Source organism: Prenolepis imparis, unplaced genomic scaffold (genome assembly GCF_030444845.1).
Source record: "Prenolepis imparis isolate NDT839.2.m4 unplaced genomic scaffold, iyPreImpa1.0 SCAF_10, whole genome shotgun sequence".
NCBI lineage: Eukaryota > Metazoa > Arthropoda > Insecta > Hymenoptera > Formicidae > Prenolepis > Prenolepis imparis.
In genome coordinates, this window is record NW_028141168.1 from 8,785,865 (window position 1) to 8,810,786 (window position 24,922).

Consider the following 24,922-nt stretch of genomic DNA (forward strand, 5'->3'; position numbering starts at 1 on the left):
TTGTTTATGATATTGTATATTCGACACACCCACATATGTATCTACATAATTTGAATATTTTGTTTTCAGATCGATGTGTGCTGTATACTATAACTCAGCTATGTATCGGTGAGTGAGAAATAGTTCATTTTATAACATTTTTATAGTTGTAATAGGGGTGTATATGTATAATATGTTGAAAATATTAAAGTAATATGTTTTAAATAACATGTTATAATATCTTATCTGCGATTAATATTTTTTGACAAAAATCAGCTGATAATTGTCAAAAATATATTAATCGAATTTAAAATATTATAACATTTCCTCTTTAAAAAGGCATGTTAAGATTCTCACAAGTAGGTATTGTTGCATCTTTTCCGCGATGCTGATTGACTGTTTCGATTCGCATTGTGTGTTATATTCATAGCATCGAGAGGCTGTCATCGCGAGGATTAGAAGTTGACAGTTGTTCAAAATAAAATAAAATAAAATAATAATATGTTTTAATACTTTAAATTCGATTAATATTTTTGACAGTTATCAGCTGATTTCTGCTAAAAAATATTAATCGCGGACGAAGTATATATTATAAGTATATATTATAAATTATAACATATTATATTATTTGTAACATTTTATTATAATTAAAATAATAATATTTTGTAAGTAATATAATATGTTTTAATATTTTATCCGCGATTAATATTTTTTGGCAGAAATCAGCTGATAACTGTCAAAAATATTAATCGAGTTTAAAGTATTATAACATATTATGTTATTTTATTTAATTTTATTTTGAACAAACTGTCAAACTGCTAACCCTCGCGATGACAACCTCGATGCTACGAATAGTATAACGCACAACGCGAATCGAGACAGTCAATCAGCATCACGGAAAAGATGCAACAATACTTGTGAGAATCGAGTTAGAGTCAAATATATTTTGTTCGACGCTTTAACGTTTGACTTTTCAACGATCTAAATATAATTCAAATTGAGGACGCACAATAAAACAATCGGATCGAGTAAATAAATTAAGTTCCGTAACCCGTAACACATTAATTGTTTAATAAATAAATTAATCTATACTTTAAAATATACTTGTAATAATTTAATATTCCGTATATATAGGATTTAATAATCGCCGAATCTCTCGTGTGCAAATAGAGCGAATTAAACCGAATAGAAAAGTCCGTTTTGCGATCTTCACAATAATTAAGGAGAAATTAATTAAAGAAAATAGCCAATCTGTGCGCATATAAGTGCGTAACGAGAAGAGACCCCACTTGTCACACGGTTGCTATAGGCGTAATACATAATTAAACTTGATTATTAATCCCAACGCTTCGTTGAACGTTTAACATTAGGCTGTCTCTTATTGTTAGGCTGTCTCGTCACGTGCTTATACTCGCACAGATTGGCTGATCTTTTTCCATTAATTTCTAATTAATCATTGCAAAGATCAGAATGCACATTAAAATTTTGTAGATAATAAATATTTTATTCTTATATGAGCAAGGAGAATAATCATCAATATTTAAATGTATATTAAGCGCCTTTTAATATTTCTAAATTTCGTAATTCTGACTTTGTTAAACTTTTTCTTATTAAAAGATTTTTATATTAAAAAATGCAATAAAAGAGAGTAATTTTTATTTTTAGCGTATATAAGGCTGAATTTAATTGGGATTTTTTTTTTTTAACATTTTTGTTATTTATTTCTATATTTTTATTTTTCTTTTATTTTGCATACATTAGCGAGTTTGTAATTTTTGTTTCAGGGAAATTTAAGTAGGTTTAAATTTAACAAGGTTACAATGAGGTTTTATATAATTCCGTATAATTACAAGAATAATTTTATTAATTTTAATTTGAATTTGAAATCTTTATAATAAAGATAATACTTTTAACATACATTTTAATGCCTTAACATACGTTAAAAAACTGTTTATTAGTTAAGATAACTAGAAAGTATATAATTCAGTACTCTCATTTACGACAAATCTAAATACCCCTTTTAAATGTATTTTTGAAAATTGTACTAACTAAAATTTAATAAAATCGTCATAGACATGGCGTTTGCTCAGAAATAAATATATATTATATTATCTTGAAATACCTCTTCTCGGAAATGGCCTTTTTTCATTTATATATGTCAATAAAGAAGTCCGTAAACGAGAGATCATAAAAATATTTTCTTATTTATCCACGTAGAGATGCCTTTGTTAAACGGTGCACGCGTTGGGCAAACGAGACAAGAATTAAAATGACGCACGTACACATATGTATGTATACATATATTCTTTGCCTCTCTTGTTTCTCTCTCTTTTTTTCGAAAGGATATCCGATCTGCAAACAAACTACGCGAAAATCGATCACCTTTCGGGTCGATTTTTCTAAGTAAAACGTGGAGCAATTAATTCGACGCTGCATATCTAAAGAGCACTTAATTAAAGAAACATTTTGAGACCAAAATCATAGCAGCAATTAATTGCGTTAACATACTTTACTCTTGAGGGCAAGCTAGCACCGCCACCTTTTCGGGTCGATTTTTCTAAATAAAACGTGGAGCAATTAATTCGATACTGCATATCTTAACAGCAATTAATTAGGGAAACATTTTGAGACCAAAATGTCGATCGAAAAATCAATTTCGCCGCTGCGCGAAGCGCGTTCCTCTCGTGCATATATACGCTGCATTCGTGTATAAGCTCTGGTATAAATCACAAAGCAACTCTCCGTATATATACGCGCACGAATTAACGATCAATTTCTCCGCATAATCCCGCGCGTCGCGGAACATAAATTCTCCGGCGACGCTATCGCTTTCATAAATTTAATACTCGCGCACGAGAGGAAATGGAGAGCTTCCAGCCCGAATTTGGGCTTTCGCGGGTCTGCGCTTTTCCGTCTCTGCGAAATCGCGCGTCGTAAAAAATTCTCTCGCGCGAGAGAGTCGAATACATCTCTCGCACACAGCTCTTGAATTCAGCTCTCGATGCTCACAATTCCTCTTCCAGCGAATATATGTTATAAGCTTCCGACACATAGATACGGTTACATTCGCGAATAATAATCGCATTATTGTAGTAAAGTCTACAACAAGACGACCACGTCGCGATTTCTTACCTCTCACAGCGTACTGACCGTTACTGACGGATGTGAAAAAAAGCCGCGAAATTTGCGCGTTCGCGAGATAACGATGAGCCCGCGGCTGAAAAATTGCGCGACGCAACCCGGTGTAAACCAGGTGTGCAATGCTGCACAAAACGGCGGCTACCGCGGTCGAAACGTGAGAACGACAACGGCCTCTCCGCGGGCGACCCGCGTTAATTATTAACGCGGCTAATATTTTTCTTCAGCAACGCCAGCAGGCGGCCGCGTTCGCAAGACGGCGAAATTATGACGCGATTTCACGTCGCGATAAATCGTCAAGATAATTATTCACGCACGTGCGAGTGTGCGTGCGTGTCTTATAATACGTCGCGCTCTCTCGCCACGGCCAAGTTGCACGTCGGAGAACGGCTAGGCGCCGGTTCGCTTCCCGTCCGATGATGATGACGTTGATGATTACGCCTTATGTTGACTAGAGAGGTTTGAGACCGAGAGAAGACTGATCGCTCCGCGTTCCTTTCCTTCGCGATAGGCGCCGTGTAACTCTCTCGCTGAAATTATTACGAGGTCATAGGCCGTGATTGTATATTTATCAGCGAACCGCAAGTGTATCGCCATTAAGGCTTGTTTTTCACATCACGATGATAGTAACGAGTGCGGCAATTATCCGCGAGTTACACGCGACGACTTATTAGAGAATAGATAGATTGCCATCTTTTTCATACGCTCGATCATAGGTGCGGCCAAGTCGTGTGTTTCATTTAATTTTATCCAATCGATGTATCAACAAAGTTGGTCTTCGATGCGACGTTGCAAATGTATGTGTATAAGTCTTGGCGCAATTTTAACCGCGTTACTATATCCGCATTGTTTCGCGACGTGTCTGTTGCAAGATAATTGTTACTTATCCGAGAGAGACGCAGGCAAGATTATATAGTTAGATCTTGGAGGAGAAGGCGGTTAGCAAGTCATAATTGCATCCTCGTTTCGCGCTAGCGTTAAATCATATACATCCGCTTTTCATTTACCAGGCGAAACAACCTCGCGCGCACGCTAGGGGTACGAGAGATACACCTAACGAAGGTATAGGAGAAATCATATCTCACATACATATGTATGTATACACACGTGTGCCTTCCATTTCTCACGCACGTCATCTTCCTTTGGCCATTTTTCTCGCGGGGTGCACCAAGAGTAGATAAATAATTCCCATTCTGGCGCGTCACACTCTCTCTCGGTCACACTCTCTCGGTCTCTCTCTCGGTCTCTCTCTCGGTCACACTCTCTCGGTCACACTCTCTCGGTCACACTCTCTCGGTCACACTCTCTCGGTCTCTCTCTCGGTCACACTCTCTCGGTCACACTCTCTCGGTCACACTCTCTCGGTCACACTCTCTCGGTCACACTCTCTCGGTCTCTCTCTCGGTCTCTCTCTCGGTCACACTCTCTCGGTCTCTCTCTCGGTCTCTCTCTCGGTCACTCTCTCGGTCACACTCTCTCGGTCTCTCTCTCGGTCACACTCTCTCGGTCTCTCTCTCGGTCACACTCTCTCGGTCACACTCTCTCGGTCTCTCTCTCGGTCACACTCTCTCGGTCACACTCTCTCGGTCTCTCTCTCGGTCACACTCTCTCGGTCTCTCTCTCGGTCTCTCTCTCGGTCTCTCTCTCGGTCTCTCTCTCGGTCACACTCTCTCGGTCACACTCTCTCGGTCATACTCTCTCGGTCATACTCTCTCGGTCTCTCTCTCGGTCACACTCTCTCGGTCTCTCTCTCGGTCACACTCTCTCGGTCTCTCTCTCGGTCTCTCTCTCGGTCACACTCTCTCGGTCTCTCTCTCGGTCTCTCTCTCGGTCTCTCTCTCGGTCTCTCTCTCGGTCACACTCTCTCGGTCTTTCTCTCGGTCTCTCTCTCGGTCACACTCTCTCAGTCTCTCTCTCGGTCTCTCTCTCGGTCACACTCTCTCGGTCTTTCTCTCGGTCTCTCTCTCGGTCACACTCTCTCGGTCACACTCTCTCGGTCACACTCTCTCGGTCTCTCTCTCGGTCTCTCTCTCGGTCACACTCTCTCGGTCTCTCTCTCGGTCTCTCTCTCGGTCTCTCTCTCGGTCACACTCTCTCGGTCTCTCTCTCGGTCACACTCTCTCGGTCTCTCTCTCGGTCACACTCTCTCGGTCTCTCTCTCGGTCTCTCTCTCGGTCACACTCTCTCGGTCTCTCTCTCGGTCACACTCTCTCGGTCTCTCTCTCGGTCACACTCTCTCGGTCTCTCTCTCGGTCTCTCTCTCGGTCACACTCTCTCGGTCATACTCTCTCGGTCATACTCTCTCGGTCATACTCTCTCGGTCATACTCTCTCGGTCATACTCTCTCGGTCTCTCTCTCGGTCACACTCTCTCGGTCTCTCTCTCGGTCACACTCTCTCGGTCTCTCTCTCGGTCTCTCTCTCGGTCACACTCTCTCGGTCTCTCTCTCGGTCTCTCTCTCGGTCTCTCTCTCGGTCTCTCTCTCGGTCTCTCTCTCGGTCACACTCTCTCGGTCACACTCTCTCGGTCTTTCTCTCGGTCTCTCTCTCGGTCACACTCTCTCGGTCTCTCTCTCGGTCTCTCTCTCGGTCACACTCTCTCGGTCTTTCTCTCGGTCTCTCTCTCGGTCACACTCTCTCGGTCACACTCTCTCGGTCTCTCTCTCGGTCTCTCTCTCGACTACACATGAAAACTCCCATGCCACGCTCTTTTTTCTTCGATCTTTCTTTTCTCGAAGGGACAACTAATTAGCGCTCCCGACGTATCCTCGTCATTGTCGTTCAACGTTAACGACGGATTGTATTTATCTATCGCGACGCGGATACTTGCCCCGTGGTGCGCAGACGCGTTAATGAAAAAGGGCATTGTGTAAAGTTCATTCCTAGACAGATTTCGAAATCGTTAATATTTCTCAAGCTCACTTGAGATATTCTTGTTTCATTATTTATAATTTCACATAATTAATTGAAGGTAATCATAAGAACCGTGTGCTATAATCTCATTTTAAAAAAAATTTATCGTGCGAGAATATCACGACTCCGAGGAACGTAATCCGATCGGTCGATATTTCACGATCGCCGTTCTCCCGCATATTCGCGAGACACTGTTCGGTCCCCTTCCCTGCTTCCTCCACGTCAATATTCTCCCTGATTTCAACAATAATCGTGCTTGCGCAACTTGGTGCCTCCTCGGCACGGTGCGGCGGCCGCTCGTTTGATTTACGATAATTAAAGCTGACCTGACCTTTCGTCGCAGCGAGAAGAACGCGCGGTTCCTTCTCGATCGGACGGATACCGATGAGAGACTACGTGATATTAAGGAGGACACACTCTCTCGGTCACACTCTCTCGGTCACACTCTCTCGGTCACACTCTCTCGGTCTCTCTCTCGGTCACACTCTCTCGGTCTCTCTCTCGGTCTGTCTCTCGGTCACACTCTCTCGGTCTCTCTCTCGGTCTCTCTCGGTCACACTCTCTCGGTCTCTCTCTCGGTCACACTCTCTCGGTCTCTCTCTCGGTCTCTCTCTCGGTCACACTCTCTCGGTCTCTCTCTCGGTCACACTCTCTCGGTCTCTCTCTCGGTCTCTCTCTCGGTCTCTCTCTCGGTCACACTCTCTCGGTCTCTCTCTCGGTCTCTCTCTCGGTCTCTCTCTCGGTCACACTCTCTCGGTCACACTCTCTCGGTCTCTCTCTCGGTCTCTCTCTCGGTCTCTCTCTCGGTCACACTCTCTCGGTCTCTCTCTCGGTCACACTCTCTCGGTCACACTCTCTCGGTCACACTCTCTCGGTCTCTCTCTCGGTCACACTCTCTCGGTCTCTCTCTCGGTCACACTCTCTCGGTCACACTCTCTCGGTCACACTCTCTCGGTCACACTCTCTCGGTCACACTCTCTCGGTCTCTCTCTCGGTCACACTCTCTCGGTCTCTCTCTCGGTCTCTCTCTCGGTCACACTCTCTCGGTCACACTCTCTCGGTCTCTCTCTCGGTCACACTCTCTCGGTCTCTCTCTCTCTCGGTCACACTCTCTCGGTCTCTCTCTCGGTCACTCTCTCTCGGTCACACTTTCTCGGTCTCTCTCTCGGTCACTCTCTCTCGGTCACACTCTCGCGGTCTCTCTCTCGGTCACTCTCTCTCGGTCTCTCTCTCGGTCACTCTCTCTCGGTCACACTCTCGCGGTCTCTCTCTCGGTCACTCTCTCTCGGTCTCTCTCTCGGTCACACTCTCTCGGTCTCTCTCTCGGTCACTCTCTCTCGGTCACTCTCTCTCGGTCACACTCTCTCGGTCTCTCTCTCGGTCTCTCTCTCGGTCACACTCTCTCGGCCACACTCTCTCGGTCACACTCTCTCGGTCTCTCTCTCTCGGTCACACTCTCTCGGTCACACTCTCTCGGTCTCTCTCTCGGTCACACTCTCTCGGTCTCTCTCTCGGTCTGTCTCTCGGTCACACTCTCTCGGTCTCTCTCTCGGTCTCTCTCTCGGTCACACTCTCTCGGTCTCTCTCTCGGTCTCTCTCTCGGTCTCTCTCTCGGTCACACTCTCGGTCACACTCGGTCTCTCTCTCGGTCTCTCTCTCGGTCACACTCTCTTGGTCTCTCTCTCGGTCTCTCTCTCGGTCACACTCTCTCGGTCACTCTCTCGGTCTCTCTCTCGGTCACACTCTCGGTCTCTCTCTCGGTCTCTCTCTCGGTCTCTCTCTCGGTCACACTCTCTCGGTCTCTCTCTCGGTCTCTCTCTCGGTCACACTCTCTCGGTCACACTCTCTCGGTCACACTCTCTCGGTCACACTCTCTCGGTCTCTCTCTCGGTCACACTCTCTCGGTCTCTCTCTCGGTCACACTCTCTCGGTCTCTCTCTCGGTCACACTCTCTCGGTCTCTCTCTCGGTCACACTCTCTCGGTCACACTCTCTCGGTCACACTCTCTCGGTCTCTCTCTCGGTACACACTCTCTCGGTACACACTCTCTCGGTCTCTCTCTCGGTCACACTCTCTCGGTCACACTCTCTCGGTCTCTCTCTCGGTCACACTCTCTCGGTCTCTCTCTCGGTCTCTCTCTCGGTCACACTCTCTCGGTCTCTCTCTCGGTCTCTCTCTCGGTCACACTCTCTCGGTCTCTCTCTCGGTCTCTCTCTCGGTCACACTCTCTCGGTCACACTCTCTCGGTCTCTCTCTCGGTCACACTCTCTCGGTCTCTCTCTCGGTCACACTCTCTCTCGGTCACACTCTCTCGGTCTCTCTCTCGGTCACACTTTCTCGGTCTCTCTCTCGGTCACTCTCTCTCAGTCACACTCTCGCGGTCTCTCTCTCGGTCACTCTCTCTCGGTCACTCTCTCTCGGTCACACTCTCTCGGTCTCTCTCTCGGTCACACTCTCTCGGTCTCTTTCTCGGTCACTCTCTTTCGGTCACTCTCTCTCGGTCACACTCTCTCGGTCTCTCTCTCGGTCACTCTCTCTCGGTCACTCTCTCTCGGTCTCTCTCTCGGTCACTCTCTCTCGGTCACACTCTCTCGGTCTCTCTCTCTCGGCCACACTCTCTCGGTCACACTCTCTCGGTCTCTCTCTCTCGGTCACACTCTCTCGGTCACACTCTCTCGGTCACACTCTCTCGGTCACACTCTCTCGGTCACACTCTCTCGGTCACACTCTCTCGGTCACACTCTCTCGGTCTCTCTCTCGGTCTGTCTCTCGGTCACACTCTCTCGGTCACACTCTCTCGGTCTCTCTCTCGGTCACACTCTCTCGGTCTCTCTCTCGGTCACACTCTCTCGGTCTCTCTCTCGGTCACACTCGGTCTCTCTCTCGGTCTCTCTCTCGGTCTCTCTCTCGGTCACACTCTCTTGGTCTCTCTCTCGGTCTCTCTCTCGGTCACACTCTCTCGGTCACTCTCTCGGTCTCTCTCTCGGTCACACTCTCTCGGTCTCTCTCTCGGTCTCTCTCTCGGTCACACTCTCTCGGTCTCTCTCTCGGTCACACTCTCTCGGTCTCTCTCTCGGTCACACTCTCTCGGTCTCTCTCTCGGTCTCTCTCTCGGTCACACTCTCTCGGTCACACTCTCTCGGTCACACTCTCTCGGTCACACTCTCTCGGTCACACTCTCTCGGTCACACTCTCTCGGTCACACTCTCTCGGTCTCTCTCTCGGTCTGTCTCTCGGTCACACTCTCTCGGTCACACTCTCTCGGTCTCTCTCTCGGTCTCTCTCTCGGTCACACTCTCTCGGTCTCTCTCTCGGTCACACTCTCTCGGTCTCTCTCTCGGTCTCTCTCTCGGTCACACTCGGTCTCTCTCTCGGTCTCTCTCTCGGTCACACTCTCTTGGTCTCTCTCTCGGTCTCTCTCTCGGTCACACTCTCTCGGTCACTCTCTCGGTCTCTCTCTCGGTCACACTCTCTCGGTCTCTCTCTCGGTCACACTCTCTCGGTCTCTCTCTCGGTCACACTCTCTCGGTCACACTCTCTCGGTCTCTCTCTCGGTCACACTCTCTCGGTCTCTCTCTCGGTCTCTCTCTCGGTCACACTCTCTCGGTCACACTCTCTCGGTCACACTCTCTCGGTCACACTCTCTCGGTCACACTCTCTCGGTCACACTCTCTCGGTCACACTCTCTCGGTCACACTCTCTCGGTCACACTCTCTCGGTCACACTCTCTCGGTCACACTCTCTCGGTCACACTCTCTCGGTCTCTCTCTCGGTCACACTCTCTCGGTCACACTCTCTCGGTCACACTCTCTCGGTCTCTCTCTCGGTCACACTCTCTCGGTCACACTCTCTCGGTCTCTCTCTCGGTCACACTCTCTCGGTCTCTCTCTCGGTCTCTCTCTCGGTCACACTCTCTCGGTCTCTCTCTCGGTCACACTCTCTCGGTCTCTCTCTCGGTCTCTCTCTCGGTCACACTCTCTCGGTCACACTCTCTCGGTCACACTCTCTCGGTCACACTCTCTCGGTCACACTCTCTCAGTCACACTCTCTCGGTCTCTCTCTCGGTCACACTCTCTCGGTCACACTCTCTCGGTCACACTCTCTCGGTCACACTCTCTCGGTCTCTCTCTCGGTCACACTCTCTCGGTCTCTCTCTCGGTCTCTCTCTCGGTCACACTCTCTCCGTCACACTCTCTCGGTCTCTCTCTCGGTCTCTCTCTCGGTCACACTCTCTCGGTCTCTCTTTCGGTCACTCTCTCTCGGTCACACTCTCTCGGTCTCTCTCTCGGTCACTCTCTCTCGGTCACACTTTCTCGGTCTCTCTCTCGGTCACTCTCGCGGTCTCTCTCTCGGTCACTCTCTCTCGGTCACACTCTCTCGGTCTCTCTCTCGGTCACACTCTCTCGGTCACACTCTCTCGGTCACTCTCTTTCGGTCACTCTCTCTCGGTCACTCTCTCTCGGTCTCTCTCTCGGTCACTCTCTCTCGGTCTCTCTCTCGGTCACTCTCTCTCGGTCACACTCTCTCGGTCTCTCTCTCGGTCACTCTCTCTCGGTCACACTCTCTCGGTCTCTCTCTCGGTCACTCTCTCTCGGTCTCTCTCTCTCGGTCACACTCTCTCGGCCACACTCTCTCGGCCACACTCTCTCGGTCACACTCTCTCGGTCTCTCTCGGTCACACTCTCTCGGTCTCTCTCTCGGTCTCTCTCTCGGTCACACTCTCTCGGTCACACTCTCTCGGTCTCTCTCTCGGTCACACTCTCTCGGTCACACTCTCTCGGTCTCTCTCTCGGTCACACTCTCTCGGTCTCTCTCTCGGTCACTCTCTCTCGGTCACACTCTCTCGGTCTCTCTCTCTCGGTCTCTCTCTCGGTCACACTCTCTCGGCCACACTCTCTCGGCCACACTCTCTCGGTCTCTCTCTCGGTCACACTCTCTCGGTCACACTCTCTCGGTCTCTCTCTCGGTCACACTCTCTCGGTCACACTCTCTCGGTCTCTCTCTCGGTCACACTCTCTCGGTCTCTCTCTCGGTCACACTCTCTCGGTCTCTCTCTCGGTCACACTCTCTCGGTCTCTCTCTCGGTCACACTCTCTCGGTCTCTCTCTCGGTCTCTCTCTCTCTCGGTCTCTCTCTCGGTCACACTCTCTCGGTCTCTCTCTCGGTCTCTCTCTCGGTCACACTCTCTCGGTCTCTCTCTCGGTCTCTCTCTCGGTCACACTCTCTCGGTCACACTCTCTCGGTCTCTCTCTCGGTCACTCTCTCTCGGTTACACTCTCTCTCGGTCACACTCTCTCGGTCTCTCTCTCGGTCACTCTCTCTCGGTCACACTTTCTCGGTCTCTCTCTCGGTCACTCTCTCTCGGTCACACTCTCGCGGTCTCTCTCTCGGTCACTCTCTCTCGGTCACACTCTCTCGGTCTCTCTCTCGGTCACACTCTCTCGGTCTCTTTCTCGGTCACTCTCTTTCGGTCACTCTCTCTCGGTCACACTCTCTCGGTCTCTCTCTCGGTCACTCTCTCTCGGTCACTCTCTCTCGGTCACTCTCTCTCGGTCACTCTCTCTCGGTCACACTCTCTCGGTCACACTCTCTCGGTCACACTCTCTCGGTCTCTCTCTCGGTCACTCTCTCTCGGTCTCTCTCTCTCGGTCTCTCTCTCGGTCACACTCTCTCGGCCACACTCTCTCGGTCACACTCTCTCGGTCTCTCTCTCTCGGTCACACTCTCTCGGTCACACTCTCTCGGTCACACTCTCTCGGTCACACTCTCTCGGTCACACTCTCTCGGTCACACTCTCTCGGTCACACTCTCTCGGTCTCTCTCTCGGTCTGTCTCTCGGTCACACTCTCTCGGTCACACTCTCTCGGTCTCTCTCTCGGTCTCTCTCTCGGTCACACTCTCTCGGTCTCTCTCTCGGTCACACTCTCTCGGTCTCTCTCTCGGTCTCTCTCTCGGTCACACTCGGTCTCTCTCTCGGTCTCTCTCTCGGTCACACTCTCTTGGTCTCTCTCTCGGTCACACTCTCTCGGTCACTCTCTCGGTCTCTCTCTCGGTCACACTCTCTCGGTCTCTCTCTCGGTCACACTCTCTCGGTCTCTCTCTCGGTCACACTCTCTCGGTCACACTCTCTCGGTCTCTCTCTCGGTCACACTCTCTCGGTCTCTCTCTCGGTCTCTCTCTCGGTCACACTCTCTCGGTCACACTCTCTCGGTCACACTCTCTCGGTCACACTCTCTCGGTCACACTCTCTCGGTCACACTCTCTCGGTCACACTCTCTCGGTCTCTCTCTCGGTCACACTCTCTCGGTCACACTCTCTCGGTCACACTCTCTCGGTCTCTCTCTCGGTCACACTCTCTCGGTCTCTCTCTCGGTCACACTCTCTCGGTCACACTCTCTCGGTCTCTCTCTCGGTCTCTCTCTCGGTCACACTCTCTCGGTCTCTCTCTCGGTCACACTCTCGCGGTCACACTCTCGCGGTCTCTCTCTCGGTCACTCTCTCTCGGTCACACTCTCTCGGTCTCTCTCTCGGTCACACTCTCTCGGTCACTCTCTTTCGGTCACTCTCTCTCGGTCACTCTCTCTCGGTCACTCTCTCTCGGTCACACTCTCTCGGTCACTCTCTCTCGGTCTCTCTCTCGGTCACTCTCTCTCGGTCACACTCTCTCGGTCTCTCTCTCGGTCACTCTCTCTCGGTCACACTCTCTCGGTCTCTCTCTCGGTCACTCTCTCTCGGTCTCTCTCTCTCGGTCTCTCTCTCGGTCACACTCTCTCGGTCTCTCTCTCGGTCACACTCTCTCGGTCTCTCTCTCGGTCACACTCTCTCGGTCACACTCTCTCGGTCTCTCTCTCGGTCACACTCTCTCGGTCACACTCTCTCGGTCACACTCTCTCGGTCACACTCTCTCGGTCTCTCTCTCGGTCTCTCTCGGTCACACTCTCTCGGTCTCTCTCTCGGTCACACTCTCTCGGTCTCTCTCTCGGTCACACTCGGTCTCTCTCTCGGTCTCTCTCTCGGTCTCTCTCTCGGTCACACTCTCTTGGTCTCTCTCTCGGTCTCTCTCTCGGTCTCTCTCTCGGTCACACTCTCTCGGTCTTTCTCTCGGTCACACTCTCTCGGTCTTTCTCTCGGTCACACTCTCTCGGTCTCTCTCTCGGTCTCTCTCTCGGTCACACTCTCTCGGTCTCTCTCTCGGTCACACTCTCTCGGTCTCTCTCTCGGTCTCTCTCTCGGTCTCTCTCTCGGTCACACTCTCTCGGTCTCTCTCTCGGTCTCTCTCTCGGTCACACTCTCTCGGTCTCTCTCTCGGTCACACTCTCTCGGTCTCTCTCTCGGTCACACTCTCTCGGTCTCTCTCTCGGTCACACTCTCTCGGTCACACTCTCTCGGTCACACTCTCTCGGTCACACTCTCTCGGTCTCTCTCTCGGTCTCTCTCTCGGTCACACTCTCTCGGTCTCTCTCGGTCTCTCTCTCGGTCACACTCTCTCTCGGTCACACTCTCTCGGTCACACTCTCTCGGTCTCTCTCTCGGTCTCTCTCTCGGTCACACTCTCTCGGTCTCTCTCTCGGTCACACTCTCTCTCGGTCACACTCTCTCGGTCTCTCTCTCGGTCACTCTCTCTCGGTCACTCTCTCTCGGTCACACTCTCGCGGTCTCTCTCTCGGTCACTCTCTCTCGGTCTCTCTCTCGGTCACACTCTCTCGGTCTCTTTCTCGGTCACTCTCTTTCGGTCACTCTCTCTCGGTCACTCTCTCTCGGTCACACTCTCTCGGTCACTCTCTCTCGGTCACTCTCTCTCGGTCACACTCTCTCGGTCACACTCTCTCGGTCTCTCTCTCGGTCACTCTCTCTCGGTCACACTCTCTCGGTCTCTCTCTCTCGGTCTCTCTCTCGGTCACACTCTCTCGGCCACACTCTCTCGGTCACACTCTCTCGGTCTCTCTCTCTCGGTCACACTCTCTCGGTCACACTCTCTCGGTCACACTCTCTCGGTCTCTCTCTCGGTCACACTCTCTCGGTCTCTCTCTCGGTCACACTCTCTCGGTCACACTCTCTCGGTCTCTCTCTCGGTCACACTCTCTCGGTCTCTCTCTCGGTCACACTCTCTCGGTCTCTCTCTCGGTCACACTCTCTCGGTCTCTCTCTCGGTCTCTCTCTCGGTCACACTCTCTCGGTCACACTCTCTCGGTCTCTCTCTCGGTCACTCTCTCTCGGTCACACTCTCTCTCGGTCACACTCTCTCGGTCACACTCTCTCGGTCACACTCTCTCGGTCACACTCTCTCTCGGTCACACTCTCTCGGTCTCTCTCTCGGTCACTCTCTCTCGGTCACACTCTCTCGGTCTCTCTCTCGGTCACACTCTCTCGGTCACACTCTCTCGGTCACACTCTCTCGGTCTCTCTCTCGGTCTCTCTCGGTCACACTCTCTCGGTCTCTCTCTCGGTCTGTCTCTCGGTCACACTCTCTCGGTCACACTCTCTCGGTCACACTCTCTCGGTCTCTCTCTCGGTCTCTCTCTCGGTCACACTCTCTCGGTTTCTCTCTCGGTCACACTCTCTCGGTCTCTCTCTCGGTCACACTCGGTCTCTCTCTCGGTCTCTCTCTCGGTCTCTCTCTCGGTCACACTCTCTTGGTCTCTCTCTCGGTCTCTCTCTCGGTCACACTCTCTCGGTCACTCTCTCGGTCTCTCTCTCGGTCACACTCTCTCGGTCTCTCTCTCTCGGTCTCTCTCTCGGTCACACTCTCTCGGTCTCTCTCTCGGTCACACTCTCTCGGTCACACTCTCTCGGTCTCTCTCTCGGTCACACTCTCTCGGTCACACTCTCTCGGTCACACTCTCTCGGTCACACTCTCTCGGTCACTCTCTCTCGGTCACACTCTCTCGGTCACACTCTCTCGGTCACACTCTCTCGGTCACACTCTCTCGGTCACACTCTCTCGGTCTCTCTCTCGGTCACACTCTCTCGGTCACACTCTCTCGGTCACACTCTCTCGGTCTCTCTCTCGGTCACACTCTCTCGGTCTCTCTCTCGGTCTCTCTCTCGGTCACACTCTCTCGGTCACACTCTCTCGGTCTCTCTCTCGGTCTCTCTCTCGGTCACACTCTCTCGGTCTCTCTCTCGGTCACTCTCTCTCGGTCACACTCTCTCGGTCTCTCTCTCGGTCACTCTCTCTCGGTCACACTTTCTCGGTCTCTCTCTCGGTCACTCTCTCTCGGTCTCTCTCTCGGTCACTCTCTCTCGGTCACACTCTCTCGGTCACACTCTCTCGGTCTCTCTCTCGGTCACACTCTCTCGGTCTCTCTCTCGGTCACACTCTCTCTCGGTCTCTCTCTCGGTCACTCTCTCTCGGTCTCTCTCTCGGTCACACTCTCTCGGTCTCTCTCTCGGTCACACTCTCTCGGTCTCTCTCTCGGTCTCTCTCTCGGTCACACTCTCTCGGTCACACTCTCTCGGTCACACTCTCTCGGTCACACTCTCTCGGTCTCTCTCTCGGTCACACTCTCTCGGTCTCTCTCTCGGTCACACTCTCTCGGTCTCTCTCTCTCGGTCACACTCGGTCTCTCTCTCGGTCTCTCGGTCACACTCTCTTGGTCTCTCTCTCGGTCTCTCTCTCGGTCACACTCTCTCGGTCTCTCTCTCGGTCACACTCTCTCGGTCTCTCTCTCGGTCACACTCTCTCGGTCTCTCTCTCGGTCACACTCTCTCGGTCACACTCTCTCGGTCTCTCTCTCGGTCTCTCTCTCGGTCTCTCTCTCGGTCTCTCTCTCGGTCACACTCTCTCGGTCACACTCTCTCGGTCTCTCTCTCGGTCTCTCTCTCGGTCACACTCTCTCGGTCACACTCTCTCGGTCACACTCTCTCGGTCACACTCTCTCGGTCACACTCTCTCGGTCACACTCTCTCGGTCTCTCTCTCGGTCACACTCTCTCGGTCTCTCTCTCGGTCACACTCTCTCGGTCTCTCTCTCGGTCTCTCTCTCGGTCTCTCTCTCGGTCACACTCTCGGTCACACTCTCTCGGTCACACTCTCTCGGTCACACTCTCTCGGTCTCTCTCTCGGTCTCTCTCTCGGTCACACTCTCTCGGTCTCTCTCTCGGTCTCTCTCTCGGTCACACTCATTTGAGACCAAAGAAACATGAGAAACATTTTGAGACCAAAATCATAGCAGCAATTAATTGCGTTAGTGTACTTTACTCTTATAGTATGTCATATTGGTGCATAATGGTTCATAATTAAAAATTCAAAATTTTCAAAATCTGTTTGCAGTATCTTTGAGCAATTAATTAGCAATTAATTCTGATGTATTGGTTTTTTTTATTTTTGACTCGCTATAAGTGTTTTCCGGAAGTGGGGGTGGTGCTAGCTTAATGGCAAGCTAGCACCCCCATCTTTAATTACGTTTTCCTGCTAATCGGTAGGAGCAAAAAATTCGCGCTTAGGGCAATTAATTAGCAACAAATTAGCACTTAATTATGCATTATAGCCGAACCCGATTTTTTATGGTGGGGGTGCCAGGTTAATGAGAGTCCGCAAAAGGCGTGCTTCTGTTTTCATTTCCCGGCTCGCGATCGTTAGCGAAACACCCGAGTCACGGTGTATTACATCTCGCTCCGTGTATTACAATTCAGAGCGTTGACGGATGATATTTTCAAGTGGCTTGTCGCAATTGTGTAAATATACACATACGCGTGCATTTACCGAAATGCATTTAGAAACCTTTCTCGCGGATTTTATTAAGGGCGTAATTTTTTCTTCTCTTTCCTCCTTTTTCCCCCCCTTTTCCTATCGACCATAAAATAAGAAAATATATAAAACGTTTCGAGTCTCTCTGCGAAATAAATGAGGCAAATTAACACGACTGGTGTGATCGTTCCATCAACGACGTAATGACACAACGTAATTTACAGTCTAATAGTAATTTCTCTCGCGCATTTCTCTCTGGTGCCTACGTCCGACAGAAGGAAGGACTACGCGTAAAGTAATACTCGGACGTTGCGTTTGGCGCGAGTACCTCGAGCGAGAATATTCTAGCCGCATGGGCTCTAGGTATCCACGGGAATGGGAGATCATTACAGGCTCTCCGCATGAGTTAAATGGCAAACTTAACGATCTTCTACGAGATCTCTTCCTCGACTGTCTTAACGCATCTAGCCTGAAGTTTTACGAGAGAGCGACGCGGCTGAGCTTTCTCTCTCTTTATATATATAATAATTTTATATATATGTATATATAAATTTGATTTGCACTTCTTATACTTACCTTCGCCAGACGTGAAGGGAACCACTCCGGGTAGGAGGACCGAGAATAAGAGGAACAGCGAGCAAGATTTCGGTCTCATCGCGCGTATCAGGGATCACCTCTGTCCAATCATTCGTTCATTTCTCTTCTTAGCGAAAGGAACTTAGTCGAAATATCACACTTAAAAACCGTCACCATTCGGCGCCACTCGACACAACACTGGCCACTCGTCGGCTTGATACGAGCCCGCACCTGTAATCATAAACGAGTACCGACGCATGATTAATACAGCAATTTCAACACATCTGGGTTTTCTCGTTAACGCGCGAGAAAATAATTTTCCGCGAACGCGAAATATAATTGAGCGCGCCATAAATCTTGGGACATAAAGAGCTACGTAAGTAAAATGCGCACGACTTTCAGTGAGATTTCGAGAAACGCGATAAAGCAACCTACTTCGCTCTAACGTATGGAAGGTATATATTCTTTGCGCAAAATGAAAATTCCATCTCGCACGCAACCGGGGCGAAAAAGTATCGAGGTGAAATAGGTTTAACGTCGGTCGGGTCGCCGCTGAACGTTGTTTCCACCGGAAAGCAGTATAAGAGAGACGGTTAGAGGAAAGTCGAGAGTGCCACTTACGACGTGGCTGGCGGAGCCCTTGGCATTTAAATATTCCAACGGCGGCAGACACTTTCTCGCACGCGAAATTTCCTCGCGGCGCCTTCATTTCCAGTCGTTGCTACCGTGAAAGGAAAGCCTGCGAAGGGAGAGGCGGTAATTTCCCCTTATGTTTCGATAGCTCCCTTGAACGCGAGACTGCTGTTTCTTCAGAGAGGAGGGACTCTCCGATCGATAACCGTCGGAATTAATTATTAAGCGTGATTCGTCTATTGGAAATGTATTGGATTCCATTCGTAAATGAATTCCGTTCTTTACAAACTGAATCTTTATATTTATTTATTTACGATATATTTTAACTTATTATGTGTTCTCCATTATTAAGTATAACTTGTTCTGCCATTTAAACGGTAATTTATTAATTTCTTCTTTGAAGAATTTTAGAAGTTTTGATGCAAGAAAATTTTTAAATTCATGGTTTCTCAAAAGAAAAATGATTCCAGCAATATCTATAACAGTACTTATTTTTGGAATCAACTCGATAATTAATTTTTTAGGATTATCGGTATCCAAAATTTTTAAAACTAAATGCATTTAAAGGCCAAAAATGAGTCAACTTTGCATGAGATTTCAGAGTTTATCTTTAAATAATGTTGCCTGCGAAACGCAATTGCTCTCTACAACAAACTTTTAGCAACATATATTTCGCCGCACATATATTAATCTACGTTTGTGTTTAAACAACATCGCTGTTCGTAATTACACCTCGAATGTTACTACGAGAATTATTCCCTCGCTTATCGATCGATACTTTAAACTCTCAGCGAGATGCTTAAAATCCACGCGATGTGTGCATATCGTGCAACAAATTTCGCGCAGAAACATAACATTTGAGGCAAACTTATGATCGCGAACATATATCTAGCGTGCGTATATGCAAAGCTTGTTAGTACCAAGCTGTTATACGATCCTGCCGAGTCGGTTAATTGAAACTCAATGCCTTCGTTTAAACATTTTGAGCTACATAACATAAAATTTCGCGTATATATGTGCAACTGTTGTTAAAATGCATTTTTATTTCGGCGTTTTATTCGTGTGTAGTTTTATTGCACACTATTATATTCGGGGACATATAAAAGCATTTCGCGCAGATTCGACTCGAATGAAACGCTGAAATTGCTCGTTTCTTGATTATCTTTATTATCTTCATCTCGTGCGCGCTTCCCGTTCATTCATATATTAACTCTTTAAAGCTCAACTTTAAAGCTAAATTCGCGAATTTATACCATTAAAGTGATAAAATAATTTGTTGCTCGGCTGTTTTGGGTATGAATATATTCTACAAACAATAAACTAACTAAATAAATAAGAAATTGAATTTGTTGCTCGATTTAAACTATTTAAAAGCGAGACTTTGTCGCCGCGGAACATATAAGTCGCGCAAAATCTCGTTTTTAATTAGTTTAAATCGAGCAACAAATTCAATTTCTTATTTATTTAGTTAGTACATTGTCTGTAGATTATATTTATACCCAAAACTGCCGAGCAACAAATTATTTTATCACTTTAATGGTATAAATTCGCGAATTTACATTTACGATTTAAACTATTTAAAAGCGAGACTTTGTCGCCGCAGAACATATAAGTCGCGCAAAGTCTCGTTTTTAATTAGTTTAAATCGAGCAACAAATTCGGTTTTGCATTTATTTAGTTAGCATATTGTTTGTAGATCATCTTAATACCAAAAACAGCCGAGCAACTAATTTTTTTATTAATTTTATGATATATTTCCGCGCGACGTATGTGTTCCGTGGCGACAAAGCGTCGCGTTTTGATAGTTAAAATCGAGCAACAAATTCAGTTTTGCATTTATTTGGTTAGTACACTGTCTGTAGATTATTTTGATACCAAAAACAAAGGATCAACACATTTTTAGAGTTACTTTTACTTGACACGGCGCGGAGCATTCTATATATTTTTTTCATTATGGGGGGGGGGGGGCTAGCTTAATGTCACTTTAAACGTCACGTTAATTCCTGCTAAACGGTTTGAGCGACAAAATCCGGACTACGGCAACAAATTAGCACATAATTAGCACTAAATTAATCGATAGGTGCGACTTTATTTGGCGTTGGTGGTGGGGCCAGCTTAATAGGAGTCAGAAATTCGTCGTCGCGTGAATATATTTTTCGCATAAGGGACCCACAGTTACTGGGCCCTCGGCCCGTTGCGTTGGGTGGTACTTGGCGATTGAAAGGAGGAGAGACCTTATTTGACTTTGTCGGAGACGATATTAACGACTAACTGGCGCGTTTCACAGTCGCATATAATGATCGCTACAGTCCGGAGTCGCCTATAGAAACCCTGCGCAGAAAAGGGCCCTCAAAAAAATAATGAAGCGGAGCGAGGCGCCTTATGCCAATGGGTCCCTTTATTTCTGCCTTTACTGCGTTTGTCGCTTTCTGTAAATACACTGACTGAGCGTGACACGCGCGAGCTTCTTTGAATGTCGCCGTCACCGACAGTGAGGCTTTGCCTCTCGACCAACATCTCGTCTCTTCTTCATCCACGCCGGATTCCGTATCGTCGCGCTTTCAACTTTCGCTTCTCTTCCTCTCGTGCAACAACGCGAAAATAATTATAAATAAATTCCTAAGTTCGCGTTTCTTGCAAGATGCTTGTGGATTTTGCGCAGCCACATGTACGCTCTATATATAGCCGAAGGCAACGAGAATTTAAATTATTAAGACTACTTTTGGCGCGGAAAAGAGACTCGACAAATCTTGATGAGAAATGAAATAGCCATATGTATGCAATATTTTACGGATAAGATATGTAAAAAAATATTAGCTCCATTTTCTCTGCTTTTTAATGTTTAATAGCAAATTAAATAATACTGAGTGAAATTGTTCATTTTTTTCAACAATGAAATTTGAAATATCGATCGATGCATTTTCGATGTTAAAACCATATAAAAAGCTTATTACCGCTTTTCCTCGTTTTTTCCGAACGAGCAATTTCAACTTTATCGCGCGCTTCGTTGTAATGCGTTCGTTGAAATTCTCCTCTTCCACCCCCTCCTCATCATGAATAAAAATATCATGTCGGGATATATTCTGGAGTGAAACTATTACGCGAAACCTACACTCTCGAATCTCCACGGGATCCGCGTAAAGGCCAGGCTCGGCCAGCCCGATACATACTTTGAAGCAAGTTAATACGCCATTCACACGCGATATTATTCGCGGAAGGGTACACATTCGTGCGCATTGATCACGTTCGTGTTCGGGGGAGGTAGACGATTTTATGCCGACGTCTATCATTTTATACGTCGCCGCCGCCGCCGCCGGCGTCTTCGTCGAGTGTTTCTCACCCCCGCGTTTTCCGACTTCCGTTCGCGTCTGTACGTATACGATGATACGTCATACACGTGCCCGGTCGAGGAGTTCCGTTGAGGAAGACAGGAAACTCGTGCGTACGTGCTACGAGTGCGTGAAAGACGGCTGGTACCCCGAAGACTGCCCATAGCATCGCCGATCCCTGCCGATCTCTGTGCTTTCCGTGCTCCGACCATCAAAAACTCGCTTTTGGCTCGTCTTTCGTTATCGTAACGTTAGGATCAATGGGGCCCCTGGGCCGGTCTCGCAGAAACGCCACGGTATCGCGGTCTCGATCAGCTCGCAGGAAACGTCGTTGTTGCATTGGCTGGAGAAGACCTCAACGTCGTCGAAAGGAGCCCACCTGGCACGCGTAAGGCCCCATCTGTGGCGGTCGATTCATTGGGGGGGCCTCCGTGAGAACATCGAAGCGCCTACCTGCCTCGAAGGGGCTCATAAAAGGGTCGAAATGTTTAGTCAACGGCCGGATCTGTTCTCTTGTAATCGTTTCGAGACCGACATCACACTATCGCGTTCCAAAGTTATTTATAACGATGGAATCATACATGTATGTACGTACGTCGCCGGGTTACTCGAGATCGCGTTTATCGATCCGCGATTTAACCCCCCGGTCGCGTGTAAATAATTTTGCGACGGGATAGTCGCGAGTAGAGCTTCCTATCATTTCTATTAATATTTTTAATATCTTTTTTCGCGTTTATTATTATCGCGAAATTTATGAGCGTATAATTAGTTAACATTTTCCTGCGAGCACGATACGCGAAATTGTTTTAACGAACATGACGGCCGTGAAACGAAACAAAGCGATAATTATTAATGTACGGTGCCATTAATATGATTAATACGTTCCACCGTCGCAGTTTAAAGAGATAGCGCGATATTATTAATTAACGACTCGCGCTCACTCGGCGAATGCATCGAGTATTGTATCGAGCGTTTTCCATTCCAAGAGATTTACTCGTGCCACAAAGACGCGATCTTTACGAGCGATTGTGAGGTCGTGAGTGTCACGACTAACGATTCACAGCCAATAAATGCCGTAAATAGTTGGAAGCATAATGTTACCGATTTGTTGAGGGGATAATGCCGCGCTTACAACAGTCGTTTTTCTCGTTATAAACGCGCAAATGTATGATACCATCATCCTTCTTACCAGGATATCGTCGAAAAGGCCGATGATTGAATCGATCGTTGTACAAATCACTCGTCAACGATCTAACCAATGTAGCAACCTAATAACGATGTATTATTGAGAATCGTATGTAATCTACAGATCTTCGGAAAAACTTCCCTTCGTGTAGATATGAGATAGGTAGCGCAATAGTAGAAAATTTTAAAGCGCGGATAAAAGATGTAGGCATACACGTGAGACGTAAATCGCCGGCAACGTATTACTGCCATTAAGTCGTATCGAAGAACGTGCTTCTGTACACGTAATCCTAGTAAGTGCCCCCGAGTACTTGTAAATCTCTATTCGATGGTGCATACGGGAGGATACTTTATGATTACGCGTACTCTCTTTGCGCGCAGTCTTTCTCTCTGTAGGTTTACCCCGATCACCCGGGAGCCATTTATCGTGCGTTCGACGCTATTTTATTTACACGAGTTGCAGTCGATCCCACATGTATTTTCATTTGTTCGGTGAAGCTGGGAAAACAGCTGATTCAAGATAAAATTCGCAAATGTCTTTAAAAAAAAATGTCTCGCATATTTCGTTATTTTTTCTTGGCCAACTTTTACGCCGGCAGCACATATACATAAGAGGGGAGGGTTGATGTGTATGAAGTTAGCCCCCCATTTTTTAATTTTAAATGTTTTTTTAGTTGTTCCAGATTGTTTTATGTTTGTTCTATAATGTTCCAGAATTATAAGACTAAAAACCAAAAAACAAGACAAAAAACGCAAAAAAAACGGTTTTTTGTAGCGGCCCCCATTTTTTGAAAAATCCAATTTTTTTGGTTGTTCTGGATTGTTCTAGTTGTTCTAAACATTGTTTAGGAGGGTTGTAAATATAACTCCGATGAAGCAACAAGTAATAACGTATATCTCGAGTTAATGCCGCTCGTATAATTTTTCCAACGACTTCATTTATTTGATGCGCGGACCTGTAATATCGGCGTACCTTTAACCTGCCAAAGCGCGGCAGCAGGGGTTGAAGATTATAGTCGTTTCGCGCAAATCCGGTAGTTGATATCGCGAGGTGATCACCGAATCGAGCTTCGTAACAACCGGTATTTTGGAAGAGGCCGAACGTGCAGAGGGAAGGACTAAGTTGGAGTTCGACGAGCATGAGTTTATGACACGCCGCGAGTTTTTAATAGGCTCCCGGAGACTCTTGGACCGTGTAGATGTGGCCCAGCGGGAGTGCAGGGGTTAAATGCTAACGTTCGTCTTTCGATTTGGTCCCTAGCGGGCTTTTGAAAATGTGCAGTCACCGGAATGAATCGTCGAAATATTCGTAGTCGCTCGGGAGCATACAGAGAATTTATCTCGATTAGTCGTCTAAAATGTCGCGAGAGACTGTCAGCGTTCAAGCGTTCATTTAAATCACGTTTAAAGGAGAAACATTTAAAAAAATTATGCTCTCTTAAAAATATATGACAAGTTTAATTTAAAAAAAAATATTTTTTTGTAACAAAATATCGTAATGCACAAGTGCTCCAATTTTATTATTTTATTTCGCAGCTTTGCGAAATGATTTGTGATATTCTCGTGAGAGATAGCGTTTTACAAATAGTATTCCGCGCACGTTTCGACTAGGAGCGACTATTTTACATATGCTATCGGGACACATTTCCTAGGTCGAAGAAAAATTCGCTACACGACGCATTACGCAACTAATGCCGGATATCACTTACTCGTGCAGCCAATCAGCGAAGCATGGTTATCCATAAACCGGCTGGCACTTTAACCCCACTGCACTGACACTGACGTTATCATCGTTGCAAGTTCGTTACACTGCGCGTCGTAACGTCATTCTTCACTCCCGGATCGCGACTATCGATATACATATACGTTCGCGTCAATTCAAGGATAAACTATTTTTCACATCGATATATCTCGTATCCGTGATCCCGCGGCAACGCAGCAACAAAGAACACTAAATTCTCTCCGTCACGCGGAAGCTATTCACGCCGTTCCAAAAAAATTGGAGCCAGAGATCCGTACGTCAAAAATTCTCTCTCCCCTCACAGGTACAAACTGTATGAGAAACCCGTCGTTCTCACCCCTCGTGTACGTTTCACGAGCGGGGTACGTGCACGCGCACGTCCTAATATATATATACGAGAGTACGCGTTTTTGGGATTAGCCGTTAAAAGCGGATAAACACCGGGAGCCCCAGCACGCGCGGCTCATGTCGGCCAACTGACTCGTAGTCTAGCGCGGAGATCTCGGGGCCCTTCGCCTCTTGAGCGCCGGTGCTGGGCGAACGTGGTGGCGATGGTGGTGGAGGTCGCTGACGGTGGTGGTGGAGGTATCGCGGACAGAACGACGGTGATGGCGATGGTAGTGGTGGTAGTGAGGGTGATGGTGGTGGTGGCGATGGTGATGGTGATGGTGGTGATGGTAGTGGTGGCGGCAGTAGTAGCGACGGAGGCGATGCCGTGATGGTGTAGGTACTGACGGAGG

General features: G+C 48.0%; 1 protein-coding gene and 1 long non-coding RNA gene across 3 annotated transcripts in view; one reads left to right on the plus strand and one right to left on the minus strand.

Annotated features, from left to right (window-relative positions):
* LOC145941605 (uncharacterized) overlaps positions 1 to 160 on the plus strand; it is a 50,205-nt gene extending 50,045 nt beyond the window's left edge. Inside the window, exon 4 of the long non-coding RNA XR_014426188.1 lies at positions 70 to 160. This is a non-coding gene — a long non-coding RNA (uncharacterized LOC145941605). The remainder of the gene's footprint in view (positions 1 to 69) is intronic.
* LOC145941604 (netrin receptor UNC5C) overlaps positions 1 to 24,676 on the minus strand; it is a 36,616-nt gene extending 11,940 nt beyond the window's left edge. Inside the window, exons 1-2 of one of the 2 annotated variants that reach the window (XM_083047771.1) lie at positions 24,151 to 24,676; positions 17,295 to 17,525 (exon numbers count right to left, since the gene is read on the minus strand). In XM_083047771.1, the coding sequence (XP_082903897.1) occupies positions 17,295 to 17,373 (79 nt within the window). In that variant the 5' untranslated portion in view covers positions 17,374 to 17,525; positions 24,151 to 24,676. The remainder of the gene's footprint in view (positions 1 to 17,294; positions 17,526 to 24,150) is intronic. The other variant, XM_083047772.1, reaches the window with a different exon arrangement.
* Positions 24,677 to 24,922: the final 246 nt, after the last annotated feature.